General features: G+C 56.1%; 1 protein-coding gene across 1 annotated transcript in view; it reads left to right on the top strand.

Moving 5' to 3' along the window:
- DNAH17 (dynein axonemal heavy chain 17) overlaps window positions 1-27,352 on the top strand; it is a 140,706-nt gene that overhangs the window by 57,459 nt on the left and 55,895 nt on the right. The window contains exons 18-40 of the mRNA XM_059997538.1: window positions 282-425; window positions 2,261-2,443; window positions 5,028-5,282; window positions 6,810-6,979; window positions 7,508-7,730; window positions 9,336-9,452; window positions 9,548-9,634; window positions 11,008-11,160; window positions 14,241-14,489; window positions 16,178-16,300; window positions 17,208-17,555; window positions 17,656-17,747; window positions 18,144-18,270; window positions 19,011-19,163; window positions 20,492-20,617; window positions 20,761-20,868; window positions 21,578-21,709; window positions 22,046-22,206; window positions 22,810-22,966; window positions 24,053-24,157; window positions 25,957-26,114; window positions 26,579-26,717; window positions 26,875-27,102. Of these exons, the coding sequence (XP_059853521.1) occupies window positions 282-425; window positions 2,261-2,443; window positions 5,028-5,282; window positions 6,810-6,979; window positions 7,508-7,730; window positions 9,336-9,452; window positions 9,548-9,634; window positions 11,008-11,160; window positions 14,241-14,489; window positions 16,178-16,300; window positions 17,208-17,555; window positions 17,656-17,747; window positions 18,144-18,270; window positions 19,011-19,163; window positions 20,492-20,617; window positions 20,761-20,868; window positions 21,578-21,709; window positions 22,046-22,206; window positions 22,810-22,966; window positions 24,053-24,157; window positions 25,957-26,114; window positions 26,579-26,717; window positions 26,875-27,102 (3,738 nt within the window). The remainder of the gene's footprint in view (window positions 1-281; window positions 426-2,260; window positions 2,444-5,027; window positions 5,283-6,809; window positions 6,980-7,507; window positions 7,731-9,335; window positions 9,453-9,547; window positions 9,635-11,007; window positions 11,161-14,240; window positions 14,490-16,177; window positions 16,301-17,207; window positions 17,556-17,655; window positions 17,748-18,143; window positions 18,271-19,010; window positions 19,164-20,491; window positions 20,618-20,760; window positions 20,869-21,577; window positions 21,710-22,045; window positions 22,207-22,809; window positions 22,967-24,052; window positions 24,158-25,956; window positions 26,115-26,578; window positions 26,718-26,874; window positions 27,103-27,352) is intronic.

Here is a 27,352-nt window from a genome sequence, read left to right as displayed (position 1 = left end):
AACCAAACCTGAGATGAATGGGGGGTGGTCAAGAAGGGCCTTTGTGAGGAGCTGACATTTGACCTGAAACCTAAAAGATGAGAAGAAGCCACACCTGGCATGAATGGGAGGGAGCAGCCTGCAGGAAGAGCCTGGAGGGTTCAAGAAGCCGAAAGCAGACCACTGTGTGTGGAGGGTGTGAACGAGGATGAGGGTAGCCCAGGGAATTGTTGAATAAATTGCCTAAAGAGGGAACAGGTGGACCAGTGAGACGACAGCCAGCCACGTGGTTCTGTTTGCAGGAAAATGCGGAACTCTTCAGAGCGAATACGACGAGCCAGCCCTGGAAGGATTATGTCAACTACGTTGACAGCATGGTCTTGGATGAATTTGAGCATTTCATTCGCAAGTCTCTAAATCACCTAATGGACAACATGGTTGTAGATGTAAGTTACAAATGTGAGATACATATATGTGTATTATGATATTATAAATATGAGAAAGGTTGACGCTGGAATCTATAATCTGTGGTTTCCTGATGAAAGAACAGACTGTCATGTTACAAATGAACAGACTTATTAAAGTCTTCCCAGGGTGACCAATTCGTCCCGATTTTAAACCTGAAAGTCCTGCGTCCCGGGACCCTGCTCAGTCCCAGGTGCTCAGGACATCTGGTCCTTAAATATGCTGCAGCGTAAGTGGGCTATAGAACACCTACAGGGATCTGAGTTGTCCTATGCTGCTGCCAGGTGAGGAAAAGCGGGTACCACTGCCCCCTCCTTATGCTGATTGGGGGTGGGAGGTGCCCTCCTATCGGCAACATCAGCCCCCAGCCCGCTCAACCCTCTGCTGAATTGAGTAGAAGCTTAAACCAGGTCAGCACTGTGGCTTTGCTGGTTAATTGCATCCCAGCCTGTTCTCCAAGAGCTATTCCCTGCCCATGTCCTTTTCACTACAGTGGTTCCCAAGTGATTTTGAATACTGCCAGGAGGGCAAGATGAGAGACACTCTCCCCCCCAAAGCCTACCCGCAGGAAAGGATGGTGAGCACTGCAGTGAGATGCCCTTACACAAGCTGCAGAGGGCGCTTGTCCCCAGAAAATCACAGACCCCAGATTCTGTTGATGAAAGTAGCCGGCATTACCAACTGTTAAGTCTCACCAAGCAAGGCACAGTGACACGGTATCAGCAATGAAGGTAGCTAATTTATAGTAAACTTACAAACTAAATTATCACTACAAAGAGAGGAGAGTCACGATCAAAAGCATGATGAGACCCTGATAAAAAAGCATCCTCAGAAAATCCCAGGGAGCCCCCGTATTTGTGAGTGGCCAAGCAGCGGGAGCGGACCCCTGAGCCAGAGGCTTTAGGAAAGTCTGGTCCCCTTAGTTTGTGACAACAGACCTCTCCCACTTAGCAGCTCACTCAGGCACGGGTGCAGACCCCGCCCTACTCAGTCATAGAACGGGGCTCTCTCAAGCCAGCCACCCACAGGGCCAGCATGGGACTACGTTTGGAGGAAGATCAGTGGCCACAGAGCAGGTCCCGAGGCCACCCATGGGCTTTGGCCCGCACTTTGAGGCTCGCCGGTACGTTGGGCGAGCCTCTACCCTGTCCCCTTACACATGAGGCTGCAACTCAGCCTCGCAGCCTCCCAAGAGGGACCCTCCCAAGAGGGAATAGACAGGGTTATGGCGTGTGTGCTTTAGAAACAGAACCTCCAAGGGACGTGAGGGCTTGTCCTTTCTGGAGCTCAGCGGAGACCATCCTGCCTGTCTGTGACACTCCCTGCCCCTGCCCCACTGAGCACTGTGGCCACAGCTGCTGACACACCTGAGACAGCCACCACCCACGCGCTCTATGTGTTAGTCGTCCCTCTAGTCCTCACGGTAACCCAAAGAGACGGGGACAGTGATTGCCTCTGTTCTATAGAGCAGCTGTACTCATTTTGTGTATTTGGGGAAACTGGGAAGCCGAGGTATCGCCCAAGGCCACGCAGCTAGACAGTAGCAGATATGGGCTTTGAACGGAGGTAACGGGTCTCCTCGGCACTCACGATCACTGCTGTATCCCGCCCTGGACACCCAGCCTGCATTTGGCCCGATGGCGTTGCATTTGGTTGTGTAGCTCTCGCTCAAGGGCCCTCAGGAAGTGTGTTCTCTGCAGCGGCCCCAGCCAGCAGGAGTCAGCCGTATACCTTGTCTGGGGCTGGGGTGAACATCCGGGCACTGAAAATGGTTCAGCCCAGGGCAAGTCTTTGACCCCATGACGGCCTGTTTCAGGAGAGCATCGCACCGCTGTTTGAGGTCCGCATGGAGCTGGACGAGGATGGGCTGGTCTTCAATCCGTCCCTGGCGGTGGGCGGGGAGCAGGGCTTCCTGGCGCTGATCGGGAGCCTGGTCACTGACATCTACAATGCAGCCAAGCTCATCCCCAGGCTGGCCAAGGGCAGGATGAACTACAAGGTCAGTCTGGGCTTGGTATGGCCCCACCCCTTTCCCTGCCACCAACTGCTACCCCTAATGGGTCCTGAAGGTGAAGAGGAGCCCAGAGGCTTCCATTCCATCGGGTTCCCCAGGACGGTGGCCCAGATTTCTCTCTCCACTCCTGAGATCCCATCTTTCTCCCCAGAGCGGCTTCTCCTCGGTCAACCTGGTTTTCATTCCCCTGACGGCTCCCCACCCCCAATAAGAGGCCAAGTGTGCATCTCCACCCTCACCGGTACTTCACTCCCTCCTGTAATTTAAACCCCGTGATCCTCTGAGCATGCAGGCTCTTTGACAGATGCGCCTTGCATGGGCTCCCGCACCCATTTGCTCTGAATGCATTAAACACCTGATGTGCATCTGACACGTAAAATGCAGTCAGATCAGATCCCGGGGATGCAAAGGTGTGGGAAATTCAGCCCCACCCCCCGCCAAAGGGAGGTCTGAGAAGGTGTGTTTGTCGGAGCATGGTTTGTGGGGCAGTTAAACAAAAATCGGAAAAGACCTAAATGACCATCAAACACAGGTGTCCTTCAGTAGATTCCGGCCCATCCAGACAAAGGCATCCGGATGAATCCCAAAAGGGAGCCCGGGATGGAAAGCTGCTCGCGACACGTTTGTTATTAAGTGTTTAAGTTGTGGAACAATGTTTAGAATGTGATTTCATTCATTTAAACAAAACAAAAGCCTGCCCTCCTATGGATACACTCCAAACTGTTAAGAGTGCTTGCTTCTGGGAAACAGGATCGGGGCGAGGATGGTAGGAGGACAGGGGATGCCAAGGGAGCTTTTTATTTTATGTGCTTCTGCCTCGTTTGAACTTTTTGATAGTGGGCGCGTATTATTTGTAATAAATATTTACAGCGAGATGCTCTGTGCTATTAGGGACAGAGGTATGTGTGCATACGTGTGCATGTGTGAGTGAATGTAGTGATGTGAGGACATGAGGAAATACCTGGCAAGGTCAAGGACAGCTTCCCAGAGGAGCTGACGCGCGTTCTGAGTCTTGAAGGGTGGAAGGGGATTTCCAGGCAGAGAGAATGGCTTGAGGATTCCTGAGCCGCAAAAAGGTGGTATTTCTGGCCCAAGTGCACACAGCAGGCTGTTGCACAGCTCAGAATAAAGTGAACTATGCCACCAGTGGTCACCTCAAGAATACACCCAACACAGAGCTGGACTCCCACGTGTGCTCCAGAATCTGACAGGATGCGCATCCGGGGCTCCTGCACCCACCCCGGGGTCCCGAGGGGCTTGGCATGATGAACAGGACAGAACAAAGCAGAATAAGGGTCCCGGTGATCAGGCCGTACCCCAGGCTGTGCACGCCCCGCTCTGGTCTCATTTGTATCCATGAGATTTTAATTCACAGAAGTGACCGAGTGACTACATGGAGAGGTCAGTGCCATTGACAGAAAACGTTAATGTCACTCACAGTTCCCCTGGAAAGGAGAAGCACGGCTGGCTACTCAGGGTCTCGGGGGAGGCAGCAGGTTGGTCAGAAAGCAGAAGCAGGACGGAGGGCGGAGCCCAGGCCAGAGGCTTTGCTGGGGTTTCTGCGGGAAGGTGAGACAGGACCAGGGAAAACACTCGGGGCCAGCCAGTCTGCACATCGGCGGCTCAGGGCTATGGGGGTCGTCTCCAGTTATCTGGTACCTGGCCCTGGGTGATGGGGCCGGGGGAACATGGGCTTGGAGTGTGAGGGTTAGTTAGATAAAGTAGGCGGTTGGGGGATTGGCTGGTTTTCACGTGAAGGGTGTGCTCCCACCCCAGCCCTTTGCTCTCTTAGAATTGGCTGGCCCTGCGAGGGGCAGTCTCTCCCCAGCCAGCAAGATTTTTTAAGATGCCAAAGCTTCTTAAGATACAGGAAATTTTAAAAACATGGTTAATACACACCCTCCGCCTTGAGATTCTCCAGTTACATAAGGCAATCACTGCCTTTTCGCTAACACCAATTTGGGCTGGGTTTTCTGTCACTTGAAACTCAGAGCATCCTGTCCAGCCCGGGCCTCCTGTGCTCCTACTCCAGCCATCATGTGGTCTCCACGCAGGTCCTCACACATCTGCTTCCCTCCCAGCACAGGGCCTTTGCACGTGCTGTGTTGCTACTCTTGCTCTTTACCTACAGTCCATCAGCTCTCAGACCAATGGTCACTTCCCCAGGGAGCGTTCCCCAACCTCCTCCCTGTTACACCTGAATGCAAGGGTCAGAGTCACGATGTCTCGTTTCTGTGATTTTTTTGATGAAAATCTGACCCCACTCCTGGGCTGTCCACATCACATGAGCCCTGTCGACACCCCTAGGGCCCCCTCCCCCTGCGTGCACACAGCAGATTCTGAGTAACTACTTAATGAATGAAGCCACGTGAGTCATCCTGGGGTTTGCCTGGCAAAAGTCACGTCCAGTGTATCTTCTCACGGGAGAACATTGCAAACATTGTTTGCAGATGTCCCTGCGTCCCATCTAGAGAGGTTAGCCAACTTGCACCAACAGGGAGCCACTCTCCAGGGTGGGGAGACCACGGGCGAAGCGCTCACCCATCTGCGCCCCTCCTGCCCCTCGCAGACCGACCTGGAAGACATGACCGACCTCATAGAGATGGGGGAGGAGCTGTCCAACCTGGTCATCAGCGCCATAAAGGAGGCTGAGGAGTACCAGGACTCCTTCGAGCGCTACGCCTACCTGTGGATGGACGACCCCCAGGAGGTCATGAAGAGCTTCCTCATCTATGGGCACGCGATCAGCCCGGAGGACTGGGACCCCCAGGCCGAGGAGACCCTCCCCAAGATGCCGCCTACCCTCGCCCAGTTCCAGCAGCAGGTGTGTGTGAACCTCACCCACCGGCTTCCTCAACTCCAAAATCCCTGCCGTGGAGGGGCACTGGACTTGATTTAAAACTTGGGTGAACATTGTTTTTACATTTTTATTTATTGATTGATTGATTTTTGGCTGCGTTGGGTCTTCGTTGCTGCACGCGGGCTTTCTCTGATTGCGGCGAGCGGGGGCTGCTCTTCGTTGTGGTGTGTGGGCTTATTGCGTGGCTTCTCTTTGTTGTGGAGCACGGGCTCTAGGCTCGTGGGCTTCAGTAGTTGCAGCACACAGGCTCAGTAGTTGTGGCTCGTGGGCTCTAGAGCGCAGGCTCAGTAGCTGTGGCGCACGGGCTTAGTTGCTCCGCGGCATGTGGGATCTTCCCGGACCAGAGATCGAACCTATGTCCTCTGAATTGGCACGCGGATTCTTAACCACTGCGCCACCACGGAAGTCCAGGGTGAACATTTTTTCAATGTAAGTTTTATTATAATTCAAGTATGGAGAGACCAACAGATCAGCAGACGCCTGCTGTGAAAAGAGAGGTTGCGACTCACGGCTCCCAAGAGGAGGGGGGCACTCCATGCCATGCAGGGCCACGTAGGGCCACGCGGGGGGGCACCGGCGTCGGGCAGGAGGCCGAGGGAATGAGGGGAAAGCGTGGCTGAGAGCCTGAACTGTGGTCTTCATGGGGAAGAATGGGCAAGGCGGGGCGAGCAGGCTTAGGATGGGCTAGTTTGGATCAGTGATTCAGGGGTGCACTGGCTGTCCCGGGTTGTCAGGGGCCTGGCCCCGGGGTGATTAGGGCAGGGGGACAGTGGCCTGGAGTGTGAGAGCCCCATAGAGGCGGCGGTTGGGTTGTGAGCTCTGGTTGGTTGTTTGCATGTGAAAGGTGTGGTCCTGGGGGGTTGTCTGCCGTCTCTAGGACTTGGCCAGCCAGGGGGCAGGGGCAGTCCCTCCAGGGTCAGCGAGGCCCCCAGTACCAGAGCGTCAGTAATATAGAGCATGATGGGAATTCCCTGGCAGTCTGGTGGTTAGGACTCAGAGCTTTCACTGCCATAGCCTGGGTTCGATCTCTGGTCAGGGAACTACAATCCCGCAAGACGTGCAGTGCGGCAAAAAAACCAGGATATAGGACATGAGAAAACATAATGAACTTACAAAACTTCACCTCTTTTCCTGAAGCTCAGTGAGGGTGACCCAGCCACAGGGAGATGCACATGGGGTGGGGGGACAGCTGGCTGGTGGAGCTTGAGAGCCCAAGGACGTGCAGCAGCATAGAGTTAAGGGATGCCCCATGGGTGCCCGGGACCCCATTCACCCCTTGAAACTTTTGGCCCCTGCTGGCCTTGCTTGATGACATCCCTTTTTGACAGGCTGTCCCGTGTCAGGGATAGACTGCTGGGCCTCAGGGCACCCCGGGGGTGCTGGGAGAAGGAAACTAGTGCCTCGTAAGGGCCTCCCCCACACACACGTGCTGTGCTGGCCCCAACCCCTGGCCCCGGCAGCCCGACAGGTGGACGGGGTTGTGTCTTCCAGATCGACTCCTATGAGAAGCTGTATGAGGAGGTGTCCAAGTGCGAGAACACCAAGGTGTTCAACGGCTGGCTGCAGTGTGACTGCCGGCCCTTCAAGCAGGCCCTCCTCAACACCATCAAGCGCTGGAGCCTCATGTTCAAGCGGCACCTGAGCAACAACGTGGTCAGCAGGTGGGCCCCAGGGCCACTGGCCTGCCATTGATCATGCCCCAGAGGGCCATGTGCGAGGGGCACCTGCAGGCAGCCTTCCATGAAGTGTCGGTTGGACACCTCCTCCCCCAAACCGGGTGGCTGTTGGGGTGAAGGTCAGGCTCAGAGGCCGGCAGCCCCACGGAGGGTGGGTCCCAGCAGGAAGGTGTCACCGGGCAGGGCGTGGAGGCCCTGGTCCCTCGGTCATTGCTTCTTTACTGAGCACTTAGCGTGTCTGGGCTACAGATGCCAAGGAACCGTTCAGGAGCCCTGAGTCGGGCAGGGAAGCCTGGCGTGAAACGTGCCGGTGGTACCCGTGCAGTTACAGGTGGGGTCGGGGCCGGGAGGGGCGTGGAGCCAGGAGAGCGTGTAATCCAGCTCCTCTGTCCGGGAGGCCCAGCAAAGGCTGCCCTGAGACGTGGCTCCATGCGGGACTCGCCGACCAGGCGAGCCGGTGAGGCACAGGGGTGCTGGGCAGGCACCCATCACAGGCGGCCTCTCGCCCACCAGCCTCGCAGACCTAGAAGCCTTCATGAAAGTCTCCAGGGCGGGCTTGATGAAGCCTCTCAAGGAGGGGGATTATGACGGCCTCGTGGAGGTGATGGGGCATCTGATGAAGGTCAAGGAGAGGCAGACGGCCACCGACAACATGTTTGAGCCCCTGAAGCAGACCATCGAGCTGCTCAAGTCCTATGGGGAGGAGATGCCCGAGGAGACGCACGTGAAGCTTCAGGTAAACAGGCCTGGGGGGCCCCCGCTGGGGGAGCTGGAGCTGCGGGCAGGGCCAGAGCCAGAGCCAGAGGAGGGCGGGCTCTTGTGCCGGAGCCTGCAGGCTAGACCTCCTCTCCTAGACATGGGGTCCCCGTGGAATGGCAGGGTGGGAGGACAGGGCTCTCTGGAGACAAGGGGACAGTGAGGCGGCCTCCAGAAGGGGGCGGCAGTAGCTCTTCCATTTGATTGGCGTTGCAGTGGATAAAAAGTCCCTTCAAGTCCCACACCTGCTCCTGAGCGCAGCAGGAGCCTGGGCACGAGGGCTGGGGGACCAAGAATGGGGTCAGCAGAGACCTGATTGGGTGAGGGCGCCCAGAAGGCCCGCAGCCGGCCCCGGCCCCGCGTGGGACAGGTGGGCCACAGCGGGGAGGCTGAAGGGGACTTCCAAAAGCCCAGTGCTTTACAGCTAATTCGCAGAGCGCCAGCTGTCGGCGTCAGAGCAGCTGCATGTGCACCTCGGCTGGGGCGGTGGTAGTGCAGAAGCTGGGTGCTGAAGCCACAGCCCAGCCACCCCCCTGGAGTTTGTCTCCTCCCAGACCTGGCTGCCTGCCCCCCACTTCTCTGCCCTGGCTCTGGGACTGGTCAAACAGGTGTGACTCCCCCTGCCGGGAGGCACTAACTCCAGCCAGTGCCCGAGACCCCACAGCACAGGGGTGACAGGATTGTGTGTCGATTGTGGGTCGGTGGCCGCCGTGATCTCCGCGGTGATCTCATGCTGCCCAGGCCCTGCTTTAGAGCACGTTGTGTTTTGCCCCAGCTGCCCCCCCCGGGGCTCAGCTAAGGACCAGGATTCGAACCGTTTGTGGCCGGGCCCCAGGGGCTCCAGGGCTATGAACAGGGCGAGCGGTGAGATAAAAATTCTGACAAACATTTGAGGTGTGTCGCTGCCAACAGACTGTTAGTTAATCGTAGAAGAATGTGAAACAATGTCTATTTGTGGGTAAAGAATTTGGGGGCTGGGATTTTTTTCTTTAAAATATTTTATAATAAGTACAATATTTGCCCAAGTGTGGAGAACTTGGAAAATACAAAAATTCGTCTGATTGCTAAAGCCATTCTTGCCATGACAAAATCGTAGAAACGGAGGACAGGTTAGTGGCTGCCCCGGTTGGGGCGGGGGGCGGTGCTGGGTGCAGGTACAAGGAGGTAACACAAGACAGTTCCCTCACCGTGATGGACAGCAAGGTATGTGGATCACGGCGGGGGTTATGGGAATCTATACATGAGGTAGAATTGCCTAGGACTGCACACGCCCACGACGCATGCACTCACACACACACACACGTGCATGCATGCACATGACACACGCACACATGGATTCAGCTTAAAACACAGGGTGAAAACCGCCAAGTTCCATCCCCCGCTAACAGAAACGCCCCAGTGTCGGAGGCCGGTTTGGGTGTCGAGCCTCTGCTTTGCGAGATGCCACCACCAGGGGAGGCTGGGGGCGGGCACACAGGACTCTCTGTGCTATTTTTGCAACTCCCCCCGAGTCTGTAATTATTTCACAGTAGAAAATTTTAAAAAGAGCAGGAAAAGGAGTGGTCCTTGGCCTTTGCCTGTGTAGGAACTGCCGGAGCAGTGGACCAACACCAAGAAGCTGGCCATCCAGGTGAAGCAGAACGTGGCACCCTTGCAGGCCAACGAGGTCAGCATCCTGCGACGGAAATGCCAGCAGTTCGAGGTACCACGGCCTCAGGGGGCGGGGCGGGGTGCAGCGTGCACCGCAGCTGGGCCCTGGGGCGGGAGCCTGATGGCTTCCACGTGGTCCTCCTGCAGCTCAAGCAGCACGAGTTCAGAGAGAAGTTCAGGCAAGAAGCCCCGTTCAGCTTCAGCGACCCCAACCCCTACAAGTCCCTCAGTAAGGTACATCTGCTCAAGGAGGAGATGGGGTGGTAACTCTGGGGACCCTGATGCTTTCTCATCCTTCCTCAAGCTGTCATTCTCATGAGCCCAGAAACGTGGCCTTGATGGGACTGGGCTCAGGGCCGTGCACGTGTGTGTGCGTGTGTGTGCACATCTGAATATCCTACGAGCCTCACAAACCCACCCTGCGGCTCAGCCCCTCCCTCTCCTAGGTCCCCACGTTCAGCAGTTTGCTGTCCCCTCGGGCTTTGCACTCACCCTGCTCCCTGGCGCCTTCTTCTCCCTGACTCGCCACGTGCAGCTGGTGGCCAAGCCTCACCTGTGTCCCCTGGTTCCCACTGCCCAAGTTCATGGTCAGTGTCCAACGTGCCAGCTCCATGGCCCCAGACCGGGCAGCCCATTCAGGCTCAGGCCCCATGGACTTCCACCTGGCAGGGACGTTTGGGGTACATGGGGCCTGAGGGGCCCCCAGGAGCACAGGGGGGCACCGCAATGCTCCCGGCACAGTGCTCAGCCCCCACTGTGCCCGGGCCCCAGCCCACACCTCGACCACACTCTGCAGTACCACAGGCGTGAGTGAGCGCAAGGGCACCCCAAGATGTCCTTTAGGGCCACCCCACAGTTTCCCTCCCCCGAGCCTCTGCTCTTTCCCCTGCTCAGCCTCGAAGCCCACCCTTCCCAGAGGCCAAGATCCTGCCTTCTCTCCATGGGCATTTTCTCAGTCACGCCCCCAGCCCACAGCATAGATGCCACCATTCCCTCCTTCGAGCCCCCCGAGCACTTAGCCGTGGACGCAGGCTAGGCTCTTTGAAGAACTCCCCTGTCAAGTCTGTTTAGGAACCATGTCCATGGTGAGAGAGGCCCGCAAGGCAGGGTGCAAACACTCGGGACCCCCTGTGTACCCAGTCGAGAGTGGTACACACTCCACACCAAAGCTTTCGCAGCTGCCCGCACTTAGTCGTGTGGCTCAGGACGAATCTTTTTTTCCTCCTCACTGCTTATCTAGATTTTTCTAGTTTTCAAAGCAATCAAGCATTACTTATATACATTTTAATACAATACAAATATATACAGTGAGAGAATGGGGGAGGTTCTGGGAAGTCAGAAAATGTTAGGAGGAAGTCTGACGTTCGGGCAACGTCCATTACGAGTCAGTCCTCACACCTGAGCTCGCCGATGACCCACCCTCCCATCAGAGGAGAAGCTGGGGGCGGGCGGGGGGGCCGCTGCCCTCCCAGCTGGAAAGTTTGCCGCCACCCTGTGTGCGTGGTGTTGGCTCTGGGCTTCACGGAGGGGGGGGTATGTGGCGGGGGAGACGGGGAAGGCTCCGCCGAGTGCCGGCACCCTGTTCACCGGCTTCTGCACGCCCCCAGAAACAAAAGAGCATCGCGTCCATGGAGGGCGTCATGGAGGCTCTGTGCAAATCCGGGAGCCTGTTCGAGGTCACAGTGCCGGACTACAAGCAGCTCAAGGCTTGTCACAAAGAGGTCCGCCAGCTGAAGGAGCTCTGGGACATGATCATCATGGTGAGGGGGGCGCCAAGCCTCAGGGGGCGGGATTGGGGGGGCTCCACGGGCAGCATCCCAGCACCAAGAGGGGGCGCTCCCGTTATCCTTCCGTAACAGCCGCCTCTGATGGTTGATGGAGGCAAAAAGACGAGTAGGAAGCCTCACTGCTCCTGGTATCAAGGCTGTGTGTCCACAGCGGATGTGCGCGTGTTCGCTCCCCAGTCTCACCTCTTGGCTCCTGTATTTCCAGAGATATTTTAGCTCTTCTCTCTTTTTATTTTTTTATTTCATTTTATTTTATGTTGGAGTATAGTCAATCAAGTGTTGTGTTAGTTTCAGGTGTACAGCAAAGTGGTTCAGTTATACACATACATGTACCTATTCTTTTTTTGGGGGGGGGGGCAAGGAATAGCGACTTTATTTGGAAAGCCAGCAGACCGAGAAGATGGCCCACTAGTGTCCCAAAGAACCTTCTTACCTGAGTAGAATTCAGGCTTCTTGTATACTAAAAGGGGAGGGAGTGTGGCTGGTTGTTGCAAACTTCTTGGTGCTGAATCCTTTGTTCTTGCAGCTGTCCACATAGTTCTGGTCACAATGTTGACCTTCAACAAGACAAGTGTTATTTTCTGTTCTGCAACTTTTTAATCTCTATATGAATGGAAAAGTGTTATACCTTTAAAGGTCAAGCCCGGGAATATTTCAAGCTATAGGTGACATTCTTTTACAAAGGTGCAGAGGCAGTAGGACCATGTATCTATTCTTTTTCATATTCTTTTCCCATTTATCACAGAGTATGGAGAGGAGTTCCCTGTGCTAGACAGTAGCTCCTTGTTGGTTATCTTTTTTTTTTTAATAGATAATGGCTTAATTTTATTAAAAAAATTTTTTTTTGGCCATGCCGCGAGGCATGCAGGATCTTAGTTCCCCAACCAGGGATCGAACCCGTGCCCCCTGTAGTGGAAGCACAGAGTCCCAACCACTGGACCGCTAGGGAAGTCCCTGGTTATCTTCTTTTTTTAGAGAAATTAAAGTATTTATTCCATATACAATTTAGGGTTTTTTTAAACTTTTTATTTTATATTGGAGTATAGCCGATTAACAATGTTGTGATAGTTTCAGATACACAGCAAAGCGACTCAGCCATACATATACAAGTATCCATTTTATTTGTTTTGTTAATATATTTATTTTTGGCTGCGTTGGATCTTCGTTGCTGTGCTGTGCTGTGCGGCGAGCGGGGGCTCCTCTTCGTTACGGTGCGCGGGCTTCTCATTGCGGTGGCTTCTCTTGTTGCGGAGCACGGGCTCTAGGTGCGCAGGCTTCAGTATTCGCGGCACTTGGGCTCAGTAGTTGTGCCTCTCGGGCTCTAGAACGCAGGTTCAGTAGTTGTGGCTCACGGGCTTAGTTGCTCCGCAGCATTTGGGATCTTCTCCGACCAGGGCTGAAACCCATGTTCCCTGCATTGGCAGGCAGATTCTTAACCACTGCACCACCAGGGAAGTCCCTACACGTATCCATTTTAAATACAGCAGTGTGTACCTGTCAATCCCAAACTCCCAATCTATCCCTCCCCGCTCTTTCCCCCTGGTGACCACGAGTTCGTTCTCTAAGCCTGTGTTAGCTCTTCTCTCTTGTGCTCTTGAACGAACTTCAGAGTCTCTGAAAAATCCTCCTCCCTCCAAAAGAAAACTCTTACGACTGTAGCTAGAGTTAAGTCTACTCCATGAGCAAATCTGGGGAGCATTCCCCTCTTGACAGCCGTATTCACTGTCCCCACCCAGGAGCAGGCTCTGTCTTGTCAGTTATCTTATTTTTTTTTTAATTACATCATAGTGAAATGCTCTCAACGTCTTCATCTTGACCATGCTGAATCTACCTATTCCTCACAGAGAGGGGGAGAAACATCTCTGGAGCCCCAGGCTACCTCACGACCACCCCCAAAGAGAGCGAACCCATCGATGCCTCTCGATGCTTTGTTGTCTTCGCAGTTCACTGAATTCAAGTCTCTTGTGCATGAACGACATTACTGAACAGTCGGTGAAGTCAGATGAGGATGCTGCACTTTCCCTCAATAAACAACCCTTAGCGCAGACCCAAGAATACGGTTACTTTTCCCAGGAGATGACGATAAGCGTTTCTGGTCAGGGTGTTGCAAGAAAAATTCTCCAAAACAAACTAGCCAGGACAATTTTATGATCACGGATACAGAGCAGCTTAAACGCACCAGAAAGGGCCATCAATTCCTGTGGGGATTAAGGTTTCGAGTCTTGGGATCTGCAAGGTAAATCTCTTGTAAACACCCCAATTGTTTATCTTTATCTGACACGGATGTCTGTCAAGACCGTGTCTTTCCACCCCAAGCCTGTCTCAGCAACCTCTGACCCGCTCCAGGACCGGCCCGTCCAGCTTCACGGCTGTTCTCAGCCTACCCTGAATTAAAGACTGTGGCCTCACAGGGTTCTGTCTCCACTCTTGGTAGCGTTGTCTCCCAGTAGTGCCTGTGTCTTGTTTCATCCTTTCGTGAGTGAAATATCTTCTGGTGTTTTTAATCAGTCAGTATAAGCTAGGTTACTCTGCAGTGACAGACAGCCCTAAAACAAAACAAAAAAAAACTGTGTGTAGTTAACCACAGACGTGTATTTCTCATTCACGCAAAGTCCACACTCCAGTTCCAAGCAACCCTTGGGCAGCTCAGTGCACGCACCCACCATTGCCAAGGCAGACGGAGGGAACTGGGGGCCAGGCGTTGGCAATCCAGTGCTTCTGCCCCCAGGTGTCGGGCATCACCCACATTCCATTGGTCGAGGCAACTGACGTGGCTGCACCAGGAAGTGGGACAGAATAGATCCTGGTGAGCAGTGACGGGGCCCACGTTTTGCCAAAATACCTCTTAACTGCTGACTTTTAAGTTGAATCTTTCATGATAGAACTGGGTTGTTGGTTTTCTTCCCCCCTTGTATCCACCCACTTTACCAAGCTCTGTCATTAGTTCTCAAGACTCATTGGATTTTGCTTCCTGAGAGCAATGGCAGGAAGGTGGCACAGGTGCCTTCCTGAAGTGTCCCCAGTAGAGGAGACAGTGAGAGTTTCCATCTCAGGTCAACACCAGCATCGGTGACTGGAAGACCACCAAGTGGAAGCACATCAACGTCGAGCAGATGGACATAGACTGCCAGAAGTTCGCCAAGGCTGTGAGGTCCCTGGACAAGGAGGTGAAGGGCTGGGATGCCTTCGTGGGGCTGGACAACACCGTGAAGAACACGATCGCGTCCCTGCGCGCCGTGAGTGAGCTGCAGAACCCCGCCATCCGGAACCGCCACTGGCAGCAGCTCATGCAGGCCACCCAGGTACCGCGCCTCGGGGGAGGAGGGCGCTGCTCCTTGGGGACTCGCTACAGGATGGGCGGGGCTGGCGCTGATAAAGCCGGCTTTGAGGTGCTTGGGCTCTGTGGTCAGAGGGGCCCCGCTCTGGGTTGGATGCTCTGCTGTCACCATGTTGAAGTCCTTAATGATTTTTTTAACAAGGGACCCCATCATTTTGATTTGCACCAGGCTCCTCAAATTATGCAGCCAGTTCTGGTTGAAAGGTGAATGTCCCCGGGGCTCAGGACGTTTGGGGCGGAGGAATAGCTCCCCGGGTCCCCCACGTGCCACCGGAACACAGAGTCCTAGCACCCAAATTTTCCCAGGGGTATCCCCCAGTGGGGGGTCACTGGCCTTGACACTCACAGAAGGCAAATAGGAACATCCCCACCGTCAGCAAACATTGAACAAAACTCTGTGGAATGGCTGCTCTGCAGAGGCCCCGCATAGGTGCCAAGGATGCAGAGACAGAACACGGGCCCTGCTCTCAGGGAAGCAAAGGAAGAAAGAACAGCGTGGGTCACGGTGTTTGGGACGCCGAATGGGATGCTCAGGGGTGGTTCTAGGAGCATAGAGTAGGCAGTCACCTCCATGGCGAGGAAAGGGCAGGAACGGCTTCAGGAGCACACGGGATGTGGCCTGGGCCCTGGCGGGGAGAAACAGACGAGCAGAAGGGTTATCCTGAGTGCTGAGACCACTGGCCAGCAGGCTCGTGTACCCCATCCAGGGCCTGGGAGAGACCCCCGGGCGGTGATCAACAAGCAACTAAAACGTCCCAGGAACTGGGCATCACCGAGGACTGTTGAGACCCGGGCAGGTATTTTTCCAGCCATGATTGAGAGACACTCGATTCCATCACTTGGTTAAGCCAGTTTCCATGGCAGGCTTGGAATCGGGGCCTGGAAACGTCTGTCTATGTGACAGCGAGAAGGATTTGAGGACTGGGTGACACCATGAAAACACCTGGTATTGTTACGGGAGTAATAGTACCTGTGACTTGGCCACTACTGTTACTAACATGGCAGCTCCCTGAGGTGGTGGATCAGGTCCTGCGACTGCTGTAACAGAGCCCCACACCATGGGGGGCTTAAAACCACAGACGTGTAGTCTTCCCTGGCTCTGGAGGCCAAAAACCTGAAATCAAGGTGTCGGCAGGACCGTGATCCCTCTGGCAGTCTAGGCGAGGGCCCTTCCCTGCCTCTTCCAGCTTCCGGTGGCCCCAGGCGATCCTTGGCTTGTGGCCGCATCCCTCCAATCCCTGCCTCAGTGGTCACGTGGGCTCTTCTGCATTTCAAATCTCCCTCCCCTTTCTCTGTTGACAACACCTGTCATCGGATTTAGGTTCCGTGCAGTTGATCCAGGACGATTTCATCTCAAGATCCTTAACAGCTGCAAAGACTCTATTTCCAAATAAGGTCACATTCTGAGGTCCAGGTGGACATGAATCTGGGGGGGACACTATTCAATCCCCTATCAGTGGACTCTGCTGTTACCAGTTTGACAGGGAGGAGAGGCGAGGCCTGGAGAAGTGACTGCCCAAGTCACGGAGCTTCCAACTGCCCCCGCCATGGCCTGGGTTCCTCCCTCGCCTGCCTCTCCACGAAGGACAAAGCTGTCCCTCAACGGGAGAACATGTGACCTTACGTGGAATGTGCCTCTTTTTTTTCCCGTAGGTGAAGTTTGAAATGTCAGATGAGACCACCCTGGCGGACTTACTCCAGCTGAACCTACATAAATACGAAGACGAGGTCCAGAACATCGTAGACAAGGCTGTGAAAGAGTCTGGCATGGAAAAGGTAGCCTTTGTTGACAGCAAAGTGCGTTTTGTAGGGGGTGATGCTGAACCCGACCCACCTGCCTAACCCTACTGAACTCTCCTCCCCTACGAAGCACCCTCACTTGCGGTCCATCCTGCCTCGGCCTTCTGAGAAGCTGAAGGGGGGGCGGGGGCAGGAGGGCCGGCCATCAGCCAGTACCCGGGGCAGTTCCAGGACACACGGAAAGTCTGGCTGACTCCTTTGCAATCCAAACCTCTCTCCTCACCTGTTTTTTGAGTTTGAATTGTCACATTTTGTCTTTCTTTTTTTTAACAAACTTATTGAGCTCTAAATCACATACCATACCATTCACCCATTTAAAGTGTACAATTCAATGGCTTTTAGCATATTTACAGATACGTGCAACCATCACATATTAGAATTAGTCAATTTTAGAACATTTTCATCTCCTCAAAAAGCAATGAAACCCAGACGCTTTAGCTGTGACCCCCCATCTTCTCATACCCCCCACCCCAGCTCTAAGCAACCATGAACCCACTTTCTGTTTCTACAGGTTTGCCTTTTCTGGACATTTCGTATAAAGGGAAACAAATAATATGTGGGCTTCAGTGTCTGGCTCCTGTCACTGAGCATGTTTTCAGGTTTCCTTCACGTTGTAGCATGTGCCTGGGCTTCGTTCTTTCTTATGGCCAAATAATGTTTCATTATATGAATACACCACATTTTGTTGATCTGTTCATCCACTGAGGGACATCTGGGTTGTTTCCATCTGTTGGCCATTGTAAATAACATTGGCATGAACATTTTGGCTTTCTGAAAAGCGCCTCCTTTCTGAAGGGGTTCCTTCCGTGTTCTAGGAAACTCTGGGTCCTTTTCAGCCCCTCATGCCAGACACTTGCTGAGCCGATTTCTGTTCCCCCAAAAGGTGCTGAAAACCCTGGATAGTACCTGGTCTACCATGGAGTTTGAGCACAGGCGGCACCCGCGGACAGGCACCATGTTGCTCAAGACGGATGAGGTGCTGGTGGAGACGCTGGAGGACAGCCAGGTGCAGCTGCAGAACCTGATGATGTCCAAGTACCTGTCCCACTTCCTGAAGGAGGTGACGAGCTGGCAGCAGAAACTGTCCGCCGCGGACTCGGTCATCTCCATCTGGTTCGAGGTCCAGAGAACCTGGAGCCACCTGGAGAGCATCTTCATTGGTTCCAAAGACATCCGCGCCCAGCTGCCGGAGGACTCCCAACGCTTTGATGACATCGACCAGGAGTTCAAGGTGAGCACAGCTCTCTCGCCCCTGCCTGGGCACTTTCGGAAATGGCTCCGTTGGAGAAAACAGGGCTCCTGATGCCGTGGCGGCCCCTTTCTCTTCCCAGGCCTTGATGGAGGAGGCGGTGAAAACACCCAACGTGGTCGAAGCCACCAACAAACCTGGTCTCTATAACAAACTTGAGAACCTGAAGAAGAGGTGGGTCCCACACTGTCCAGGGGAGGGGCTTCGCTGTGGCAGAAACCCGAGTCATGCGCCCCTTGCTGGCCAGGATGGGGAAAGCCCCAGGTTGTGGGTTAACACATCCCCTTCCTCCGAGTGCGAGCTCTCGGGCCACATCCTGCCACGCCGGCCACAGAGCAGGCCTTCAGCCTCAGAAGAAGCACTGACTGCAGAGATTAAACTATACCCTATCATACCTGGGGACACCCACCGGGTCAGGGGCTGGCAGAGAACAAGTGTGGAAGATTTGAATCAAACTGGGGCTGTGAACAGCCTGGGCGTCTCCGGGGCTGTCCGTCTAGCACGTGGAAGGATGGGCTGGAAAAGACCCTCTGTCGAGCAGGACTCAGCAGCCTTGTTTCCTCCCCCAAGGTTGGCCATGTGTGAAAAGGCCCTGGCCGAATATTTAGAGACAAAAAGACTTGCTTTCCCAAGGTTCTACTTCGTCTCCTCAGCCGACCTCCTGGACATTCTCTCCAACGGAAACGACCCCGTGGAGGTAGGTGGGCCCCTGGCATTGTGAAGAGAGGCCGACCTCAGGTGCGGCCTCCAGGCTCCAGGCGGGTCCCGGCTTGGCTCCATGTCCAGGTGGCCCTGGGATGTTGGAGGAGTGTCCACAGGTGTCCCTGTGGCATCTCCACGAGGTCATCCACACCTGAAACCACCCAGGGGCTGGGCCATGACAGAAAGACCTGGGACTGGTCTCAGACCCTGCCCTTCCCTCCCCAAGCCTCATCCGCGTCCTCTGGAAAATGGGTGAGATGCCCGTTTCTGAGAGACACGCCTGCTCCTCCTAATAAATCCCAGGCGCCAGGAAGAAAAGGTCCCTTGAGGTTCCTCTTCTAAAAGAGAGGAGGGTTAGCTACCCCGGCGAAGGGAAGCGACTGTCTTATTTTAATCATGAAGTTCCAGACGCACAAGAAGGCAGCCACAGGGTGGCCCACAATTTAGGTTCTGAGCGTCTGACCTAGGGACGCGGGTCCCATGCCGGGGACAGAACCTTCTCAAGGAAAAGAAATCTTCAGGAACAGACATTCGGAAGGTTCCACCTGAGAGCAGTTTTTGCCATTTGTTGGCTAAGTGCGTTCAGTCAACATCCCAGAGGCGGGGGGGGGGGGGCGTGGGTATAAGCCAAAAAAAAAAAGATGCTTAAAACCTCCCGAGGAAGACCCAGGCTGCGTGTCTCCTGCCTTTGAACCCCTTGGCTGCAAAATCCAGTGATCCCCCCGCCCAATCCAGGTGAGCCGCCACCTGTCCAAGCTCTTCGACAGCCTGTGTAAACTGAAGTTCCGCCTCGACGCCGACGGGAAGCCGCTCAAGTGTGGCCTGGGCATGTACAGCAAGGAGGACGAGTACGTGGACTTTGACCGGGAATGTGACCTCTCGGGGCAGGTGCGTGCGTGTGCGGAGGGACGCCCCCGCCCCAACCCGGGACGACAGTGCAGCGTGTACAGGGCCACACGGCCTCAGACAGGCTGTCACCCCCAGCCTGGGACCACCCCTCTCTCCTTCCCTCTGCCTCTCAGAACAAATGCTTAAGGGGCTTCTCTGTAGAATTTCCAGCACAGCCTTACCTACACAGTATGAGGTGCATTGTGGGAAAAAAAAAGAAGAGAAAGGAGGGGACGGAGGGGGAGAAAAGGTTTATTAATGCCATTGAGGCTTTATTATTATTAATGCCAAGGGGTTAGTGTTAGCGGCACCCGCCCCCCTCTTTGAAGGGGGCCACACACACCTGAAGCAGCCAGTTCTCATTCCTGCCCAGCGTAAGGGGCTTTACTGCTTTGATTTAGCAGGGGGGTCCCTTTACCTTGGGCAGCCCGGCCCCCTTTCCAGCTTCCCCCCACCCCAGGAGGCTGCTCCCTTCTGCTGACAGCAAGCTTCCCGGCTGCCCTCCACGCCCCCCCTCCCCCAATCTCTTTGCCCAAGTATTGATCAAGCCTTCGAATCGATCTTGACATTAGCCTAAGCGAAATGTAATTCAGAGGTAAGTCAGCGTGGGGGGTAAAAATCTCACACAAGAAAACTCAAGCTCCCACAACTTGAATTCGGAGAACCTGGCCAGATGGGGTTGGCAGGCCGGTGGCAGGATCCAGTCCTCAGTTCGTTCAGATGCTTCCCACACGTAACTGCTTACAGACATGACCACGAACTACAGTGAGCTCTGCCTGCACTGTCATTGTAGTTTAAAAGAAAAACCAACCCAATTATCTCATTTCGGTATGTTCCCCCCAGTTGCAGTCAGTTGAAGTTTTGTATTTTAAGATACACACAAGGCTCGTCAGCAAGTTTGTCCACGTGACAGTCTAAGACCCTGAGATGATGCACCTGGAGAGCTAGTGGGGGCTCCACTAGTAAGGGACACGGGGCAGCGGGGCTGGGGGGACAGGCCCCGCGTCTCTGCACATCAGCACCACTTCATAGGGTCAGACATAGACTATCTTCTCCTCTTGATTTTTCTCTGGTTTCCCCTCCCTTCTCTGCGTAGAAACAGTTAAGGCACACGAATGCCCAATGCAGCTAGTTGTGCGGGTACAGCTGGGCTTGCTGACCACATTTTTCAAGCTGGTCATTCTTACTGCTCTGAAAACCTGGGTATTTCTACCCCTGGGATGATAAGGAGGAGGATGACAAATGGTCATTTAATTTGTAAATGACAAAGCAAGCCATCGCAATGAGCTGTGCTCACCCCTCTCCGGTCCCTGTGGCTCCGTCCCCAGGTGGAGGTCTGGCTGAACCGGGTGTTGGACAGGATGTGCGCCACGCTCCGCCACGAGATCCCGGAAGCCGTGGTGACTTACGAGGAGAAGCCAAGGGAGCAGTGGATCTTCGACTACCCTGCCCAGGTCTGAGGCTGGGTGGGCGGAGCTCCCCTGTCCTGGGTTAGCCACAGTGGGCGGAGAACAGCCACCTTACTGATGTGAACTCTTCTGTCACGCTGAGAACGACGCTCACGTTGGCGGGGGGCCGGGGGCCGCTCTGTTTTCAGATTGCGCTCGCGTGCACCCAGATCTGGTGGACAACCGAGGTGGGCCTGGCGTTTGCCAGGCTGGAGGAGGGCTACGAAAACGCCATCAGAGATTACAACAAGAAGCAGGTGTGTGCTCCCATCCCCTGTCCATCCAAAGCGTCTTGCTCTGAGGTGCCCACTTGTGCCACTGCCGTTTCTGTGGGTCAAAGCAACCAAGTACTGGCGCCCCCCCAACATCCTTCTGCCCAAGAGCAACCGCTTTAGAAGTACATGACTTTAATGCTCTCTCTTCTTAAAAAAAATATTTATTTATTTATCTTTGGCTGTGTTGGGTCTTCGTTCCTGTGCGAGGGCTTTCTCTAGTTGTGGCAAGTGGGGGCCACTTTTGATTTCACTTTTTAAAAGATTCTTGGTTAGAAATTTAGAAACTAAAGATAATTTTTGAAATAAAAACCCCACCACCCATATATAACCCCGTCAACAAATTCTTATCTGACATTCTAATCTTTTTGTGTGCATGTAATCGATTCCTAGGCAAAAATATATAAACTGTCCACACAGCTTTAAAATCCTGGTTTTACGCAACGTCCGCCGTCTTTCACGGCATCCGATCTTCTTCTACACCATTTTTAGTGGCTCCTTGATATTCCACGGGGGGGCCTGTTCCCCAGCGTTCCCCACCCCCAGTTGGGGGATAGCGAGAGCTTCTTTCTGTGTCTCGTTGTTGTGAACAAGAGCATGGGGGTCTTCCCTACCCAACCGTGGGGGACCCCCCCCCCAGCCCGGAGTCCGCCCTGCGATGGGTGTCCCAGCCGAGGCGCCTTCGCTCCTGCAGATCAGTCAGCTGAACGCGCTCATCACCCTGCTCATCGGAAACCTCAACGCCGGGGACAGGACGAAGATCATGACCATCTGTACCATCGACGTCCACGCCCGGGATGTGGTCGCCAAGATGATCACCGCCAAGGCACGGGCGCTGGGAAGGGCCGGGAACCCCGCGGGGGGCTGGTGCCTGGGACTCCCGTGCACGCCCCCATCCCAGTTATTGCTGCTTCCTCCTGGGTTGAGGGAGGCGGGCGACACTACTCCGGGCAGTGGCTACCACCTCCTTCATCCCTTGTCTCGGCCCTGGTAAGCGACTGGACAAGCGGCCTGATCAGGGGTGCCCACGGTTCGGCGAGACTCAGTGGTGCACGGAGTTAGGCTTGACGTGGGCACCGTGGGAGGAGCCGGAGGCCAGGGAGCCCCCCCCGACCCCGGGGCAGGGGCCAGCGGGAGGCAAACTGGCCTGCCCCTCCTGCAGGTGGAGAGCGCCCAGGCCTTCACCTGGCAGTCCCAGCTGCGGCACCGCTGGGATGAGGAGAAGAAGCACTGCTTTGCCAACATCTGCGACGCCCAGATCCAGTACTCGTACGAGTACCTGGGCAACACTCCACGACTGGTCATCACCCCGCTCACCGACAGGTGAGGACGCACCAGCCGCCTTCCTGCCTGGCCCTGAGCAATGCAGCGGGGGGACTCTCACTGTTCTCTGGGCCCTTCCCCGTGAGTCCTTGCGCTGTCAGACCCGAACGTGCCCTGCTGAGGCTGACGGGTCCGGGCGTTTGGGTCAGATTCAGTCCTGCTACCGGCCAGGCACCCAGACTCGGGGGCCACGATCCTATTCCCTCCCTCCGACCCTGGCTGTATGGCCTTGAGGGTGTTCCTCAGCCTCTCTGAGGACCTGCGAAGTGGGGACGTTATTTTATAAATCCTCAGCAGCTCGTTGAGGGTCAAGCGAGTCATTTAACAGCAAAAAGCACTCAGACCAGCAGCTGCTCAGAGCGAACCGTCAGTGACTGTGACGTTAGGCAGTGGCCTCCTCTAACGCCCTGGTGGGCACAGCCCCCATGTGGCATCCGCCCCGGCAAGACGGTGTCTGCTCTTTGGCGACATCACAAGTGCTTCCCACCGGCTCCCTTTGGTGCCTCCTTGGGGCTTGGGGGGGGGGGTGTCACTGAACCACAGTGAAAGAACGTGGGCGGCTGTGGGGTTGCCGCCCGCGAGGTGATCGGAGGTCCTTTGCAGATGCTATATAACCTTGACCCAGTCCCTCCACCTGATCATGGGCGGAGCCCCCGCTGGCCCTGCCGGGACTGGCAAGACAGAGACGACCAAGGACCTGGGCAGAGCCCTGGGCATCATGGTCTACGTCTTCAACTGCTCCGAGCAGATGGACTACAAGGTACGCATCCCAGGCCCAGGGGGGCCTGAAGTCCCCAGGGAGGACCACCCACGGCCCCTCCCTCAGAAGGCACAGCCACCACGCCCCAAGTGAGCTCTAGATGTGTGCACACTGCCGGCCGGACCCAGGCAGGAGGCACCAGCTCCCCAGCTTGCTGACGGCGTCCACCAGACAGAGAGGCTGAGTAGTGGTGCCCCGACTGGCGGCCTTGGCCCTCCTGGGAGGCTGGGCCTCTGCAGCATGACCAGCGTGTCTGGTAGAGGCTCTCAGGGTGGGCACAACCAGTCCTGCCTCCCCTGGGGAGGTAACCCCTCCCAACCTACATTCCAAGCTTGTCCCCGGCAACTGGGGGCACCAGACAGAGTGAGCACCTTTGAGAGCTTGGGGGGCAGGGTAGCATGAGGGGTGGGTATAGGGTAGGGGCTGGGTCCCAGCGGCCACTGGGGACTTTGCAGGACAGCCACAGCTCTCAAAGGGCCCGGAAGAGGGGTGACCATGGAGGTCAGGTCAAAGCAGCCCCTGGGGGCCGGGGGGGACACTGAGATCAGGAGCTCGGGCCTGCAGGGGGCCTCCCTGCCCCACCCCCATCGGAGCCCCACAGTCCAGGGGACCCCATCTTGAGGCTGAGGGTGGGGACGGCTGCCCCTTCTGACTCTCAAGGCCGCAGCCTGCGCCGGCCTTCTGGGTTTTGGAAAAGTGAACTCTGAAGCTGGATCCTCCCAGAAGGAATCCTGTATGTAAACGTTGAAGAACCATCCTGATTATCCAGCTGGGGCCTGCCGTCCGTCCCCCTACCTTAGCGGGAAGCCCCCTCTCCTGTGTGCTAGCGGGAAATGCAAGGGCTGAACTTTACACAAACTCGCTAATCTGAGCCCGGGCAAAGCCCCCATGCCAGGGAGGGTCTGGACTCTTCCTGGCACCCGGCCCCGGGCAGGATTATCCCTCCCAGGGAGTGAACGTCCTGCCTCTAGCCTTCTGAGGGCCCCAAAGTTCCCAAGCCTGACCCTCGGCCAGGGGGCTGATGGGGCAGGTAGGGGCTCCCGGCAGGGCTCTCCACGCGTGCTTCTCCCATCTCACCCTTTCTAGTCCTGTGGCAATATCTACAAGGGCCTGGCCCAGACTGGAGCCTGGGGCTGCTTCGATGAGTTCAATCGAATCTCCGTGGAGGTCTTGTCTGTGATCGCCGTACAGGTAGGGCCCGCGTGGTCTCTGGGTCACGTACGGGAACTCACTGCCCTGCCGGCTTGGCGCTCGTCAGCTTTCCTGTAGGGTCAGGTCAGCCTCACTGAGTTGGGGGGTGTGGCACAAAGGTGAGCGGGACCCCAGCCCTGTCCTTCAGGGGCCCACAGACCCAGTGGCACATATGTAACCGAATACAGACGAGGGGATAATCAGTTTTGCCTAGGGGACCAGGACAGAGGGCTTGGTCTCAATTACCAATGGAGCTGGGCATTGAAGGATGTCTAGGAGTTTATCAGTTAGACAAGGGTGCTGGGAGGGAGAGAAGGAGGAAATGAGCCCGAGTATTTTGGGAACACCCATGACAGAGTGCAGGACTGCCTAGTTCTGGGCTTTATTTGAACTGTCTGTGCCTTCATCTTCTAATCTGTAGAATGGGTTTGCTGGCAGGATTAGGGGTGAGTGCAGGTAGCTGGCCTCCTCCACTGTTGTTTCCCCACCTTGGCATAGACATGGAACTATCCCCAAGCCCTGGGGCTGGAGGCCAGTACTGCAAAGAGAGGACGAGGGCAGCCAGCGCCCCCTGGACCCATGGGCAATGCTGACGGCTGCCTTGGGGACCCCTGCCCCCAAAGTCAGTGCACAGACCCCAGGATAATCACGTAGAGCTCTGTTGACTCGGATGGAGGAGCAGGAACTGGGACGGAACATTAGGAGAGGCTCCACGTGGAGGGGAGGGGTCCCACCGCCAGCCCCTGCCCTGCTGGGTTGTGAGCCGCACGCTGCAGACCAGTCTGGGAGGAAAGTCCTGGACAACTAGGCATGCGCTTTGCTCCTTTAAAGCCCCAGGCTCGTAGGTCAGGGCTTAAACTGTGGCTGCAGGGCGCCCTCCAGTGGTGGCTTGGAGATTTGCAGCTGCTCAGCACCACCGAGGGTCAAAGGCAGCTAATGGTCCCTGAATTCAGATTTCACCCGGGGCTGAGTTTCTTTTTTTTTTTTTTTCTTTTTGCGGTAAGTGGGCCTCTCACTGTTGTGGCCTCTCCCGTTGCGGAGCACAGGCTCCGGACGCACAGGCTCAGCGGCCATGGCTCACGGGCCTAGCCGCTCCATGGCATGCGGGATCTTCCCGGATGGGGGCACGAACCCATGTACGCTGCATCGGCAGGCGGACTCTTAACCACTGAGCCACCAGGGAAGCCCGGGGCTGACTTTCTGATGTGGGGATGGCTACCAGTCAGCCCTCCCACGGATCACACTGCCCGAGCAGGAACGGGACACACAGAACGGCCAGGGGGTGGGACGCCACTCAGTAATATCAAGGAACAACCCCAACCTGGAGGAACCCCCAGGGCGTCTCACTGAGTGACCAAAGCCCATCTCAGGTGACACACTGTACCATCCCGCTTACTAACGTTCACGAAAGACAGAATCACAGAAACGGGAGCAGATGAGTGGTTGCAGGGGGTCGGGGAGGGCAGGGTGGGAGAACGGTGGGGGTGGCTATAGAGGGTGACAACACCTGAGGTCACAGAAACGTCCCATCATCACGTGGCTGTCCTGGTGGTGATGCTGCACTACGGTCACCCTTGGGGGGCGCCTGGGAGGGGCCCATGGGATCCCCTCCTCGTTCGTTCTTACAACCGCATGTGAATCTACGGTTGTATCAAAGTTTAAAGTTTAATTTAAAAAAAGAAAAATCAGGAAGGTCCTCCGCAAATGCACAGCCACACACTTTAGCACAAACGGCGATCCGTCCCGCCCGTCGAAGGTGGTCATTCCCACGTGAACGCGTCTGTATACCCACTGTTTAGGTAAAATGTATCCAAGATGCAATTCGGGCCAAGAAAGAAACGTTTAATTTCCTGGGAGAGATGATAAGGCTTATCCCCAGTGTTGGCCTCTTCATCACCATGAACCCCGGGTACGCCGGACGCACGGAGCTGCCCGAGAACTTAAAGGCCTTGTTCAGGTGTGTGGTGGGCGCGGATGGCATGAGGAAGTGCCCAGGAGGGCGCTGTGGAGGGCAGAGGGCGAGGCCGACCAGAGGGGGCTGTGGGAGAGGAGGAGTCTGGAGACAAGGCCTGAGTAAGAAGGACCAGCCCGCCGGGGCCTCTGACACCTGGGATGGAGGTCCCGTTTCCGGCACATCCGGCCAGTGAGGGAGGACAGGGCTCAGGTGACTCTCAGAGGAGTTGAGTCAAGGGATGCAGGGCCTGGAGACGCCCCTGCGCAGGGTGTAGGAGGAACAAGTGAAGCGGGAGCGCAGCCAAGCGGCGGGTGGGGGCCCGGGAACCCGGCTCCGCACCTAGACTCTCAGCCAGTGGTGCTGTGCTCCTCCTGGCAGGTGAGGTGTGCCCCTAGGTGACAAGGGACAGGTGGGGGCATGGTTGGAAGAGGGGGAGAAGCCAAGGCAGACCCCGCTGACCCCCGCAGGCCCTGCGCCATGGTGGTCCCCGACTTTGAACTGATATGCGAGATCATGCTGGTGTCTGAGGGCTTCCTGGAGGCCCGCCTTCTGGCCAGGAAGTTCATCACACTCTACACCTTGTGCAAAGAGCTGCTGTCAAAGCAGGTGTGTGACAGCGTCCTGGGCCCACAGAGCTGGGGTCGGGAGGGGTTACGAACGCAGGTGGCCCGCATGCCTCCACGCGTCCCGGCGGCAGGCTGGCCTCCGTCCCAGCACCCCGCCGGCGCGCTCACGCCCGCCCGGCCCTGCCCTCCACTCGCAGGATCATTATGACTGGGGCTTGCGGGCCATCAAGTCTGTGCTGGTGGTGGCCGGCTCCCTGAAGAGGGCCGACCCCGGCCGAGCAGAGGACCAGGTGCTGATGAGGGCGCTCAGGGACTTCAACATCCCCAAGATCGTCGCCGACGACCTGCCCGTGTTCATGGGGCTCATCGGGGACCTCTTCCCTGCCCTGGACGTGCCTCGGAAACGGGACCTGAATTTTGAGAAGGTGGGAACAGCCAGGGTCACGGTGGCCCGGGAAGCCACACCCCAGCCTCCTTCCCGCCGAGGATGCCTCTTTCCGCCACACACTGTGGCAGGTACCCACACTGGGGTGGTGGTCACGTCTGCCAGCGGGCAATGGCCACACATGCACGGCTCCCTCTGCCCCGAGGAACGTCCTGAGGCTACGGGTTGCCTCTCCAGCCCCTCTTGCAACGCTGGGGGGTCGGGAGAGGAAGGGGAGGATGCTTTGGGCA

This window comes from Delphinus delphis, chromosome 19, assembly GCF_949987515.2.
Source record: "Delphinus delphis chromosome 19, mDelDel1.2, whole genome shotgun sequence".
In the NCBI taxonomy this organism is placed as follows: domain Eukaryota; kingdom Metazoa; phylum Chordata; class Mammalia; order Artiodactyla; family Delphinidae; genus Delphinus; species Delphinus delphis.
This window is presented reverse-complemented; position numbering and strand designations above follow the sequence as displayed.